General features: G+C 41.3%; 1 protein-coding gene across 5 annotated transcripts in view; it reads left to right on the top strand.

Annotated features, from left to right (window-relative positions):
• Positions 1-14,575, top strand: part of trip4 (thyroid hormone receptor interactor 4) — a 183,337-nt gene continuing 168,762 nt past the window's right edge. For all 5 annotated transcript variants that reach the window (XR_008569842.1, XM_054771301.1, XM_054771300.1 and 2 more), the window contains exons 1-10: positions 1-188; positions 2,210-2,391; positions 2,463-2,593; positions 2,676-2,891; positions 2,993-3,071; positions 5,237-5,342; positions 5,428-5,643; positions 5,733-5,862; positions 11,796-11,989; positions 12,095-12,219. Coding sequence is in view for 4 of the 5 variants with exons in the window: in XM_054771301.1 (XP_054627276.1) it covers positions 109-188; positions 2,210-2,391; positions 2,463-2,593; positions 2,676-2,891; positions 2,993-3,071; positions 5,237-5,342; positions 5,428-5,643; positions 5,733-5,862; positions 11,796-11,989; positions 12,095-12,219 (1,459 nt within the window). In the remaining variant the exon portion in view is untranslated. The remainder of the gene's footprint in view (positions 189-2,209; positions 2,392-2,462; positions 2,594-2,675; positions 2,892-2,992; positions 3,072-5,236; positions 5,343-5,427; positions 5,644-5,732; positions 5,863-11,795; positions 11,990-12,094; positions 12,220-14,575) is intronic.

Genomic DNA, 14,575 nt, shown 5'->3' with positions numbered 1-14,575 from the left:
CATTCTGTGCAGCACCAGAGTTTTGCGTGTGTTGGTCTGAAAACAAATCCATGCTACGACATATAATTGACAAGCAATCTTGAAGTGAAATCCTTTTGCGTGGTTAAAATGCCAGACCATTTGTTGCAGTGGTGTGTGGAGCAGTTACAGCACAACTTTGGTTTGGAAGCATCCGAAGACATCGTCAAGTAAGAAAGCTATAAGCTGTATTGCTGCCTGTCAAAATGGAAAGGTAGTTCACAGCAAGCGTTTATTGAGTTAGCATGACAGGCCAAAAATGTGATAAAAGCAAACCTAGATAATATTTTTAATATAGTTGTTCCCTTTGGCGGTTTCGATTTTTTTTGTTCAACCTTACTCTATTAGCAAGTCGGTTGGTTTAAGAGCTAACGTCACTGAAATACAACGATTTTGATTTACTGGTATAGTGCATGGATAGTTTTTGTTCATGGTTTAGAAAGATACAGTTTACTACTCACGGAAATGACAATCGGCTTTCCAAGAAATGTCCTGGTTCAATTAGAATTTGTATTGAAACTGTGGTCTTTATCATGCTGTTAACGTATTTACATCATGAGACCAAGGCTACACTCAACAATTGATCAACAGGCCACTGAGCTTAGACTGTAACCCACATACGGATAGATTGGAAGAGCCACATAAAGGCACCTTTATGTGAACATATTGGTCGATCACCCACCCACCTGTTGTGCATTTTGAAAATCATTTCCTTGTTACACAACAGCAGGTTGTGCAAAACTATTGTAACCTTGACCAGTTGGACAATTGGCATTCAAAAGTTTAGAGATGGTCAAATGAATTAATGAAATTTCAATCGATGGCCAAGTAGCCCTAACTTTTTGTGCGTTGTGAAATTCATTGGTGAATTCTTTACGTCAATTACAGGAGTGCCTGTAAATATAGTAGATAAGAGAATATGTCATCTTAGCTTTGATATATACACTACTCACAATGAGTTAGGGATGTTGTTATTTACATGAGTGCTTTTCCCATTTGGTCTGAAGTTTAATGAAATAAGTAATAGTTCCCTTTAATATAATTATTAATGAATAAGAAGAAGCACGATTTTCATTAGTGCAATATTTATTACCCCAACAATTTAGACAATAACAAAGATAGCCCCTAATAACCACAATTGGCAAAGTCTGTAGCGGGTGTTTCCGCAATGACAGCTTGACAGCGACGTCTCATGCTCCTAAGTAGCCTTATGATGTTGTTCTGAGGCAATGTGTTCCACTCCTCCAGAAGTGCTACATGCAGTTCTGCCAGGCCACGTGGGGCCAGGTTCCGTGGGGGTGGGCTACGAGCATCCAGTCGCTGCTTCAACTGGTCCCAGGCATGCTGCATGGGGTTTAGGTCACGGGACATTGCTGGCCATACCATATGAGCCACTCCGACTTCCTGAAGTCGAGCTGTGACAATTCTGGCACGATGTGCATTATCATCCATGAACAGAAAGTTGGGGGTGTGCTGGCGGAATTGGGGGATAATGATGATGATGGGTTCTATGATGTCTCTTAGGTAAAGTGTAGTGACTGAGCCATCCACAATCACCAAATCTGTTTTGCGCTGACTGGTGATGCCTGACCAGGCTGTTGCACCTCCTCCACCAAAGCGACCATGGGCACCATGTTAACCTCCGCGTATTGCTCACCTTGCCTTCTCCAGTATCGCTGATGACCATTTCTGTGCAAGGTGACCTGACAATCATCCGTGAACAGGACGGTAGACAACTGCTGCATTGTCTAGGTCACATGGTCTTGTGCCCATTGCAAACAGTCACGGCAGTGTCTTGGTGTCAGTAGAGTCACCTTCAATGGTGGTCTGGCATTCAAGCCAAAGTGGTGGAGTTGTTTGTGAGTGGTTTGTCCGGAACCTCTAGTACCCCTTACTTGTAAACAGGCTTGCAGCTTTGTGGCAGTAGCATAACGGTGTCTGAGTGCATAGGTCCTTAGGTACTGGTCATAATTGCAGTAATTGCAGAAGTAAAACAAACACCTTATGTATGAAATCCACTGAGGACCTCACAATATTTCCCAATATGCTGTTGTGCTAACAGATAACAAGATGTCCACACATTAAAAGTAAGCATGCTTTACAAAAAGACAGTGTGTCAGTTTTTTCCTGTTTCACTTTTACAATGTCATTGAGTTATAGAGGATTGTTATTATTCCCTCCTGCTGTTTAGATACATTATTTCCATCGAAAAAGCTGAGGAGATTGAGGAGTATGTGGGCGACCTTCTCCAGGGCACAGATGGGCGGAAAGGACAATTCATTCAAGAGTTCCTCTGCAGATGGAAGAAGACTCAAAGACAGGCAGGAGATACGTCTGCGATTTTCCTGTTCAAAGAGTCAACATCAACAGCAGGTGGGCCGGCTTTTGGAGGATGACAAAAGCATCTCTAAAGTTGTCAATTGACAATATTCTTCCCAAATTAGACTCACAGGACATAACCAAGGACTTCCAAAAGAAGTCTAAACGTAAGGGTCGGAACAAACATGAGGTGTTGACTGTGAGTCAAACAGACCCCGAGCCAGAGGCCGTCAAAACCCCCATCGATCTGATGAGGGTGAGTTCACAATAGGCTCAGTTGTTCCTTGATCTAACGTGTATTTTATAGAGATTGGATTATTACTTTTAATTAACCACAGGTTCAAGAAAACAGTACTTCTTCAACAAAAAAGAAAAACAAGTTTACAAGCTTGTATGGCAAAGAGGGACAGGACAAGCTGACTGTGATCCTCCCTGGCCGACACAGCTGTGAGTGCCTAGCTCAGAAGCACAGACTTATCAACAACTGCATCAGCTGTGGTCGCATTGTATGTGAGCAAGAGGGATCTGGGCCCTGCCTTTTCTGTGGTAACCTGGTAAGGGAGTTTTATTAAATTTTTTATTTTTATTTTTCACAATTACATCTAAAGCCAAGCCTTACTTACATGTTTTTTTTGTTTGTTTTTTGCATCTTGAGGTCTGCACCAAAGAGGAGCAGGAGATCCTGCTACGTGACTCAAACAAAAGTCAGAAATTAAGAAAGAAGCTAATGGGAGGTGAGAATCAGTAATTAGAGGTATTCCAAGTAACTCGCATCAAATGAATCCATCAAATCAGGATGTGAGTCGGGTTGGGCATCGTTTAAATTTAAGCAAATCCAGTTTCCAATTCCGATTCCTTGTTTCGATTCAGATTTTTTCAAAGGTAGGGTCATAAAAGTTTACATGGTTTAAATGAGGGCGCTAACCAAAGTTCTTGGATGAAATGTCTGAATGACTCCATGATTTTTTTTAAGTACAGTCAAACCTGTCTTAGCGGCCACCTTTATAGAAGGGCCACCTGCCTATAGCAGCCACTGAAAAATCCCCCCCAGCAAATTTACATTTTATAGACCCTGTGTATAGCAGTCACCTGTCCAACGCAGCCAGCGGCCACCCATTTTGTCTCCCTTGGTCAATATCTGACTGCATATAGCAGCCAAATGTCCAACTCAAGTAGAAGCTTCATGCACGAAAAAGTTTTGTTTTTCAATCAATGAAGGCGTCGTGTGTAGACTTTAATTACTGAGTCCTAGCTCAGTCACAATACACAATCTTTCACAAGATCCACACAAACTGTCAGTTGTTCCACATAAAAAAGCCGTCTTCTTTTGAGCTTGCTATTTCCTGGTCAAACATGTAACTTTAAGAGCATTTGCACCAAAACATTACCGCAAAGTAGGCTGGGAACAGGACGTGCTCCCAGTGACGCTACAATAAAAAAAAAACATATGCTAGCATGCATGCGGCAGTGGGAGCAAAACTGAGTTTGGTTGTACTTAACTGAAGTATTTTATCAGTTATCAGTTGTTATTAAGCCTCTAGCTTCCTTTTAGTAAGTAAAAACCTTGACTATGATTGCACTACATTGTCATGTAGACCTACAAAGTACACTTGGAAGAACAAGAGGTGAATAAATGTATTGCAACTGATGTGAAACTGATGAGGGGTAGGATTAAATAAGCTTTGCTTCTTCCTACTCCTTTTTGGACATGCAAAATTGTGAATTGTACTATGTGATGTGCTACTGTTTGACTCATGCATGTTCAGGATTAAAACCATGAACCATGATAATAACAAACCTAGTAGTGCTGTACAACTTTTATCAGCAGTCCGCAGAGCCATCTACTGGTCAACATTATTATTATTATTATTTTCCCTTTTTTTTCCTCTACTGGTCAACATTCAAACTGGACGGCAACCTGTCTATAGAGGCCACCTGTCTATAGCGGCCACTTTTGCAGACTCCCTCTAGTGGCCGCTATAGACAAGTTTGACTGTACTATGACTTTACTATGAATTTCTCACAGTGCTATTTTCAACCAGTATATAAATATCAAACCATCAAGTCTCTTTACATAGGAGTACATGTTCACAAATGATTTTTATTTTTGAAAATCTGATGGAAAAACAATTACACATATCCTGTTGTTTATGTGTTGGAGAGTATCTTATGATGCAGAATAGACAAAGTGTAACTTAACCATGTTACTGAGTTCCTACTAACCTGCATGCAGGATACCAAACATGTACAGTGAATGGAGTAACACTTAACAGGGTCTGGTCAACTTCCTGGCTAAAGCTAGTAATAACATCAGGTTGTTGAAAAAGTACACTAGCTACGAAAAACTATGAAAAAGTACACAGCCTTACGTTGGCTGGATATTTGAGTTGGCCACCATATTGGCAGTATAAAGTATAATTTGTTTGCTGCATTGTTGGCATAAGAACAACATAATTTATTGTTTTACTTACCTGACTGGTTGGAAGAAGTCTGGCGTAGCGTGTCAAAAACAGGGCATTCTGTACACCGTGAATCCGGAGGTGTTTAATCATGTTAATGGTGCACCCTCCTTTGCATGATATGATGGCTTTGCAAATGTTGCAATGCGGCGACTGTTAATTTTTTTCTAGCAGAATTTCAGCAAAAGTTTTGAGCACTGTCATGGTTGAAATGGATGAACTCAAACGCTTCCTGACGCTTCTCCTTCTTTGTTGTTTGCCGTCTTCTTCTTTGTTGGTATTATGCAGCCGTTTTTTTCGGTCGGCGGGCTCGTTGATCATCGAATGTAGGAATCCAAATTTTTAAAAATGAACGATTCCGGGAGAATCGGAATGTTAGTGTCGGTTCTCATCAATGCTCGATGCCCAACCCTACATGTGAGTGTATTTTTTTCTGACAGATTGTGGTGAAAGGGATTACCTGGCACTTCAAGAAGTCAAGATGAAGGCTGGCTTGGAGAAGGCTGTCCAGCACAAAGAAAAACTTTTAGAATACGACAGAAATAGGTAGCATACACTTTACTAGTTGACGGATTTGATGTTCAACAACCATGCTAATGTTTTAACATATCATTTTTGCTTATATTTTCAGTGTTAAGAGAACTCAGGTATTAGATGATGAGTCAGACTACTTTGCTACTGAATCCAACCAGTGGTTGCCTGCTGCCGAGCGGGATAAACTAAGAAAAAAGGAAGAGGAGCTGAGAGAGCTTCGTCACGCATCGCGTAAAGACCGAAAGATTACCTTGGACTTTGCTGGCAGACAAGTGATTGAGGAGGGAAACAACCTGAACAATTACTACAACAAGTGAGCAAGATTATATGGCATCATGTCACTGATGGTTGTTGTCGTGCTGTATGCCTACAGCCTTTCACTATTTTATTTTAATAATACAGATTAGATGAGACCCTCAAAGCAATGAACATCGACTCTACGCTAAAATCCCCTGTGTTTTCTGAAAGACAAGGTAGAAAACAGAACCTCAGAGAACTGGTCAACCCAAACATAAAGCAAAGTGCACCAGAAGTAAGTCACTTTTTACATACTGTACTCACCTCTGTGTTCGTCTCTTGGTTTGAACATTGGACATTTAATCTCTTTGGAAATATAATTTTTTTTTTTTCTGCAAATAAGAAGCACATCTCTCCCAGCGTGTCCCACAGGACTTGCAGTCTATTTGGAAGGATGTCGAGTTCAGTGGTTATCAGCTGGTTTGTCTGTGGGATCCACCACCACCACTCAATGACAGGCGGCAACCCAAATTGCGGAAATTTTTCAACTCACTTTTCAAATATCTTATATTTAAAAGGACTATTGCAACGGTTATGTGGCTCCCTAGAGGGTGCTAGCTTTGGAACGTGAGCAGTCTTCATTGTGGGTAGAACGTTCAACACAACGTGAACTGCAGCAATGAGACTCTGTCTCTTTATGCCGCACTCTTCTGCAGCAGATATCTGCTGTGTGTCGGACTGACGGCAGAGTAAGCCCACACTCGATGCCCTTCCTCTCCCATAAACATAAACATGGCACTCACTTCATGGTGGCGTAGCAAGAATAACAAAGACAAAGAACATGAGGTGCATTCACGGACATTGGGTCATTACCTATTTTTTTTTTGCCCAAGGGAAGCCTTGCGACCCACTGAAAATGGCTCGGCAACCCACTTTTGGATCATGACCCACCGGTTGAGAATAACTGGTCAAGATGATGTTGTCTAATTTGCGTAATTGACTTTGACACAAGTGGATGTAATTTTTAAGGCTTACAAAAGTTATACATGTATTTAAGACAAATCTATGTAATTATTAATTAGCATCAATAATTCAGCGTTTTCTCATTACATTATGCCTTTTTTGCTTTTTTTTATTTTTATTTTTTATCATGCCACGGGCCCATTAAAAAAATAAGGAGCCAAATGGCCGCAGTTTGGACACATATACATGTATTTAAGACAAATCACGGCATGGCTCAGATGGTAGAGTGGTTGTCTCTCAACCTGAAGGTTGCGGGTTCGATCCTCCGTGATCGTGTTGAAGTATCCTTGGCCAAGATGAACCCCCAGTTGCTCCTAAGGCTGTGTCGTCAGTAGGCAAATGTGCTAACAGTGTCAAAGTGCTTGGGGGTGGAAAAGCGCTATAAAAAGGCCATTTACCTTCTATGTAATTATTAGTTATTAGCATCAACATTTCAGCTTTTTTTTATTACATTATTCCTTTTTGCTGTTTTTTTTTTTTTTTTTTTTTTTTTAAACATTAAGGCCCTGTCACACCTTGACGATTTAGCCAGGTTACGCCAACGTATGAAAAATTTGGCCAATACGCTGGCGTACGTCGAATAAGTAATGGGTAAGTTTTGTCTACGTTAAGAGCACGCTGAAGCACGCCGGCATATGTCGTAGTACGTCCAAGTCGACCTAAAATTTTGTGCATGCACAAAACTTTTCGACATATGTCAACGTATGATTCATACGTCCCGCATATGTGGGCAATAAGTTATGCGATCGTTGACGCCCGTTCACACACGTTACGCACAAGTTGTGATATGTCAAGATAATATCAAGCGTACCAAAGACGTTTGTTCAACCTATGATTAATGTGCTTTGTACCTATGTGTAACTTATATTGAACGTACCTCTAAGGCACTTGACATATTTAGACATATTTGACGCGTTCCGAACGACCCCAGAACGTAATTGAACGTGCTGCTAATGTTGACCTACCGCATGATGGCATGTTGGCAGCGTTTAGGGGAATTGGGGTACAAAAATGGGGTTCGCAGAAGGAACCCATCAGAAATCCTCAAGAATCCATGGTGAGCAGATGTGCATGTGGTTGTGTTGTTTATAGTCCATGTTTATACTGCTACATGTTGACCAGTAGAGGGCACTGTGACACTGGGAATGGAACTAACATTTTTTTTTTTTTTTGCTCTTTGGCAGAGAGAAACAATGCACGTTTTAATCAAGCATTATTGATCACGTCAACATAAACTGCATAGGAGTATTTACATTCAAAAAGAATGGAGAGATACAGCATGTTACTGTCCAAGTTAGCGTTTGCTGTAAAAAATAGAACTATTTACAAATGAGTATAAAAGACAGCCGTGAAAAACATGATCATCTGTCATAATGACACCACACCCCAGCGATGAACGATAATAAACGTATTCCTTCAAGTGTTATTGCACAGTGCAACACTTTAATAATACTCTAACAACTTTGGGGAATGGAACTAACAGGAGGGGAAGAGGCGATACAACCTGCGTCATCTCCATCAGAGTGAGAGTGGGAGGGGGAGGCTGTGGGTGGTGATGTATCCCTCCGTCAGTGCCCTGATACTTCTTGGCAGCGGTCTTGGAAATTTTCTTTGGCATGATGGTGATGTTGACACTGCGATGTCTAGTGAGGTGAGTCATCAAGTGGCAGCCTTTTTATAGGCTACGGCACGTGATCGTCGGCCATACGCTGGCGTGCGGTTTGCATAAGTTAGACTGGTGTTGGGCATAAGTTGTGAACGCCGGCAACACGCTACGCATTCGTTGGTATAAGTTGTCTATAAGTTATAGAAACGTTCTTTATAAGTCACTAATACGTCATGTAAACGTCGAACTCGTTATGAATACGCTATGTATACGCCCAAAATAGGAAAAAAAACGTCCACAATACAATGTATGCCATCAAAATGATCACGTCGGGCATGCGCTGGCTAAATCATCAAGGTGTGACAGGGCCTTTAGGGATGTCCCAATCCACATTTTTTAGCTTCCGACCTGATCCGATATCTTTTTAATAGTCTTGACGAGCCGAGCCAATTTAGTCCTGATCCTTTAAAAAATAATAATAATAAGCTTTTGTTACAAACATGAATTTGTGGAGTTGAATATGTTTCTGAAAATAGCTCTTTGGTTGCATTATTCTTAATGCAAGTATTGCTGAATTTTATTACACAGCGTGACCAACAATATTGTTTTGCTTTTGTAACAAACCTCTGTGAGTCCAATAAAAGTCCATCCAATAAAAGATAAAATTGCGAAAAATGGGCGTGCAAAATACTTCTAGGGTAGGACTAATTAGACATGGTTATAGATCAGTTTGTGGTGTGATTTAGAATATGACTTTTTTTTTTTTTTAAGGTGCATTACCAACTTTCATGGTGCTGATAATGCACACTGCCCGGGTTTGTGGAGATGCGCTGAATGTCTGGATCTGTTTACGACCTTCTACATTTGGTTTGCACTCTAGACATGAATACCCCTATAGTCACCTTTACACTGGTATTTCCCAAAAGAGTAGACATAAGAAGAGTAAATAAGCTATTTTAGACATAAATAAGGATCCTGCTTGTGTGTGTTTCTCGCAGCCAGTACTTTGCCTTTTGTGACCGCTTGTATTTGATTACCCATGCATTGTGAAATAATGCAATGACTGTGCATGACTCAAGAAACACGTCCTGTCTTCACTTTTAATGCGTACTGCGTGGGAATTGGGAGCTAGACGCGCACCACCACCTAACAGGTCACACCAAATCCAAAAGTTGTGGTGGTCCAAATGTATTAGTGGCGGGCCACCACAAATAAATGAATCTATGGGAAACACTGCCTCTTATTTTCTTAAAGTAAATGAACTTATAACTCCAAATTTTTGAAAGGCAGTAAATGTCTTCCTGTTTCCAATTTAGCTAAGTTCTTGAGTTGAGCTTGCAGATTATCAGAGTATCCACTTTGCAGAGATACTACTGTCTAGGCCGTATTTTTATCTAACCCTATTTTCTGGGTAGCTCAGATGATGATGACATGACATTGATGGCAAGGTGAGATCAAGTCCCTGCTTGATGTTATGTCCACTAAAGCATCAGAGAGCAGAAATTTAGAAAGTGGGACTTTAGTGACATTATGTTATGTTTACTGCCTCCTCAAATCGACCAGACTTCATGCATCACAGCAACTATAATTTCCCCCTTAAAGGAAAACTGCACTTTTTGGACAGTTACCCATCATCCACAATCCTTATGGGAAACATGAACACATATTTCTTTCCCTTTTCTGTGCGTTCTAAAAAGAGAAAGTGAGTTAGCATGAGCCAACTAACATTGCACGTCATGGGTGGCAGCTATTTCAACTATAAAGCCCTCTAAAAAATACTCTTAACCTTTTATCATTTTATATACATGCTGTGATTATGCACTAACAGGTACTTTGGTGATAACATGTAATACAGTCAAACCTGTCTTAGCGGCCACCTGTATAGAACGGCCACCTGCCTATAGCGGCCACTTAAAAATCCCCCGCAGAAACTTTATGTTATAGACCCTGTCATTTGTCACCTGTTTAACATGGCCAGCGGCCACCCATTTTGTATCCCTTGGACAATATCTGACTGCATATAGCGGCCAAAATGCCGACTCAAGGAGAAGCTTCATGCATGAAAAAGTTTCGTTTTTTAAGCAATGAAGCCGTGGTGTGTAGACTTTAATTACTGAGTCCTAGTTCGACATAAAAAAAGCCATCTTCTTACTTTGCAATGCCGCTCTGAAAAGATTCAATGACGGCCAAAACGGTAATCTTCCCACTTTGCAATGCTGTGAATAGATTCTAAAATAGCCAAAACACCTGAATTAAACATCTAAAATATCACTTAATTGCCGACTAATTAGAGATTAGAAGCCCATTCAATAAGAAAGGAGCGATGGTATTGTTAGTTTACGACGATCTTCGCACCTTCTCCGCACTCAAATGTTCACGGACACACCCATTCATGACTGCTTCACTGCTTCAAATCAAAGATGGAAATTTGTGACGTTCTGCAGGACAGGAGCGAGCGTCCCCTGTCCTGCGCTCTTTTTGGCGGGCTGTGCCTTTTCCGGGGAGGAAGAGGCAGCCGCTTCATGCCTGGTGGCCGCGCAGCTGCGGTCAATTAACATTTGTGGCGGATAAAAGGCCAATGCCGTCGAATGTGCGGCGCTGGTTCATTGTTGTTCTTGATATTACTAGTTTCCTCACCGGAGCTGTTTCCTAGATTTACCTACCTGTTTATGTGTCAACAGAGCGTTTTCCCCTATGTCTCTTGGTTTTGCGAATACATGTCTTTTTGTGAATACATGTTAATATGTGTGCGCACAAATTCAAAATGGCCACCAACCTGTCTATAGCGGCCACCTGTCTATAGCGGCCACTTTTGCCGTTCCCCTTCAGTGGCCGCTATAGACAGGTTTGACTGTACTTATAGTATCTTGCCATATTTTGATTATTTAAAACATGACAGAAACTTCTTTCCTAGACACCTTGATTTGACATAGCCCATAGGAGGTAACACTACTTCCGTCAACAACAGCAGCACAAAAACAGCAAACAACACTTACAATGTCCGCTCACATTGGGACGACTGTATCTTCCAGCACAAGACTTGTGCTCTAGTCCTCAGGTAAAAAATACTGACAGCAAATAAGCATCTTGTTGAGTCTTTGTAGCGAAATTGAGAGCCAGTAGTATAAACTCCTCCGTCTGTCTCGTTGCAGTGGCTTGAGGCGTTGTGAGTGATGGTGAGACAAGCGAAGTGTCGTGTTACTCCGCCAGATAATATCGTTTTTCGTGTTAGCTGCTACAATAACAATATCACTGTAGCTTGGTTAATATACATGTCAGTTATGTAAATGGAACACTTTGCGTTTTTATGATTTTTTTTTTAGGGCTTTATCGTTGAAATAGGTATCTCTCTTGACATGCAATGTGAGCTGGCTCATGCTAACTCATTTTCTCTAATTAGAACGCACAGAAATGGGAAAGAAATACAGTATGTGTTTATGTTTCACATAAGGATTGTGGATGATGGGCAAAATTCTAAAAAAAGTGCATTTTTCCTTTAAGTGTTACATACATGACACGATATACTATTCTGTATGTGTTTATGTAAAACTTATTCTGTAATAATTGTCAACATTGTGTTTATTTGTTTATACTTGTAGTGGGTAGGTGTACTTAGCAGTGAGAACAAGAGAAGGAACATGGAGAAGGCACAGAGTTTGGCACAGGACAAAAAGGAAGATCTACGGTCCCGGTTGCGTCTCCAGGACAAAGAGCTGCAAGAGATGTCTGATGGAGGCTGGTGTCTCAGCATGCACCAACCATGGGCATCACTCCTCGTCAAAGGCATCAAGAGGTTAAGAAGTCCACACAATGAAAGTCATCACATTCTATACATCCTATAGTCAGAAATACATTTTGATAATGTTTGTGGAGCTCATGAAGAACTGTTTGTATATAGAGTCGAGGGGCGGACTTGGTATACAGCCCACCGTGGCCGTCTTTGGATTGCTGCTGCAGCCAAGAAGCCCACCCCTCAAGAGATTGCTGAGGTGGAGGCCATGTACCGCTGCATCTACCAAAAAGGTACACTTGTGAATAATTGAAGCCGTATGGTTTGAATGTACTTTTTCCTCCTCACTATGTCGTTAGTGCTAGTTGAGTACAGTAGATCCCTGCTATTTCACTGCAAATGGAGAAAAACCACGAATAACAGACGCATCCACAAAAGCCCTAAAAATGCAAATTTTGATAATCTAAACCAGGGGTGTCAAACTCGTGCCATGGAGGGCCGAGACACTGCAGGTTTTCTTTCCAGCCAGTTACTAAAGCAGGTGATTTTAATGATGAACACCTTCAGTTTGAGGGAAGGAGCTCATCAATTAAATCACCTGCTGAAGAAACTAGTTGGAGAGAAAACCTGCAGCATCTCGGCCCTCCAGGGCACGAGTTTGACACATGTGCTCTAAACCCTATGTAAAAAGTATAATATGGCTCTCATAGTTTCTTTATAAGGAACTTTCCGACTGTATTGAACCTGGTAGTTCGAAATACCCCCCTGCGTTTCCACCAAAACTTACCTGGCTAAAATAGTTCCTCCAAGCAACTTGGTACTTTTAGGAAAGTTTGCTGATTGGTTGAACACATTTGTAATATTTCTACTAAGCCGCCAGAGTGAATTGTTGTTTGTCTATATGTGCCCTGCGGTTGACTGACGACCAGTCCAGGGTGTACCCCGCTTCTTGTCCGAAGTCAGCTGGGATAGGCTTCAGCATACCAGTGACCCTAATGAGGATAAGCGGCGTAGAAAATGGATGGATGTCGATATGTGATGCTAAGAGATAATGACGGGCTCTTTCGAACTTATTTAGGAATATATTCAGCAGAATATTTTCAGCAGAACCTTTAGACAGTGATTCAAAACAACCGAATCTGTGAAAGACTAGCCAACAAGTTGTTGGGTCTAAATGTTGGACGTTCAAGCTTACTGTAGAACCAGACCACTTTGTTTTTTATTGTTTTGTATCTTTTTGCTTTGTGTATATACTGACACTTGAATTTAAAAAATCAGACCTAAAATTGACTGTGTGTGCTATTTACATTGTAACAGTGTAGAAGTACACCACTCCCCCATACATCATCAGCTTGATTTGAAAATATTACCCTGAGTTTTAAAATGTGATGGAAACGGAAATTACACAGGGTCACAAGAACCTTCTACTTCCAGGAACTATAGTTATCAGGAACTACAATTTAAACATTAGTCAATGACACCACAACTGAACACAAAATGTATGTTTTAAATGAAACGTTTTATTATTAAGGAAGAAACAAAGCTACATGGACTTGTGTGAAAAAGTGATCCCCCATAACAGATTAATTGAGCTCTATCAGTCTGGAAAAGTTTATCAAGCCATTTTTAAAGTTTTGGGAATACAGTGAACCACAGTGAGCGCCACTATCCACACATGGCAAAAACATGGAACATTGGTGAACCTTCCCAGGAGTTGCCAACCAAAATGACCCTAAGAGTGCAGCAACGACTCATCCAAGAGGTCACAAAAGACCTCACAAAAACAGCCAGAGAACTGCAGGCCTCACTTGCCTCAGTTAAGGTTCATGACTCCACCATAAGAAAGACGCTGGGCAAAAACAGAGTTCCAAGACATCTTGATGATCCCCAAGACCTTAGGGAAAATACTCTGCGGTCTGACGAGACAAAAGTTGAACTTTTTGGAAGGTTTGTGTCGCAAAAGTAATGCCACATTTCAGGAAAAGATCATCATACCAATAGTAAAATGTGGTGGTGATAGTGTGATGGTCTGGGGCTGTTTTGCTGCTTCAGGACCTGGAAGACTTGTGATTTGGAAGGCTGTGATTAATGGAACCATGAATTCTGCTGTCTACCAAAAAATCCTGAAGGAGAATGTCCGGTTATCTGTTTGTGACCTCAAGCTGAAACCAACTTGGGTTCTGCAGCAGGACAATGATCCAAAACACACGAGCAAGTCCAACTCTGAATGGCCAAAGAAAAACAAAATGAAGACTTTGGAGTGGCCTAGTCAAAGTCCTGACCTGAATCCTATTGAGAAGCTGTGGCATGGATGGGTGGGATATCTTCGCTATCTTCAAAATGCTATCAATAGAACACACCTGTGTTTGTTGTCCCTAACGTACACGCCAGCCCATGCCATGACCCCACTGCCCCCACGGGCCACTCCATCCACAATACAGTTTACTGTATTGATAGCATTTTGAATGCACGGAGATACTGTGACGAGGGCCTGAGTCCTATTGTGTCATTCATCCACAAGCACCACCTCATGTTGCAGCATGATAATGCACGGTCCCATGTTGCAAGGATCTGTACACAATTCCTGGAAACTGAAAACATCCCATTGCTTGCTTGGCCATCATACTCAGCCGACATGTCACCCTTTGA

The sequence above is a fragment of the Dunckerocampus dactyliophorus genome, chromosome 3 (genome assembly GCF_027744805.1).
Source record: "Dunckerocampus dactyliophorus isolate RoL2022-P2 chromosome 3, RoL_Ddac_1.1, whole genome shotgun sequence".
In the NCBI taxonomy this organism is placed as follows: Eukaryota; Metazoa; Chordata; class Actinopteri; order Syngnathiformes; family Syngnathidae; genus Dunckerocampus; species Dunckerocampus dactyliophorus.
Note: the sequence above shows the minus strand (reverse complement) of the source record. Positions and strands in the feature narration are given on the sequence as shown.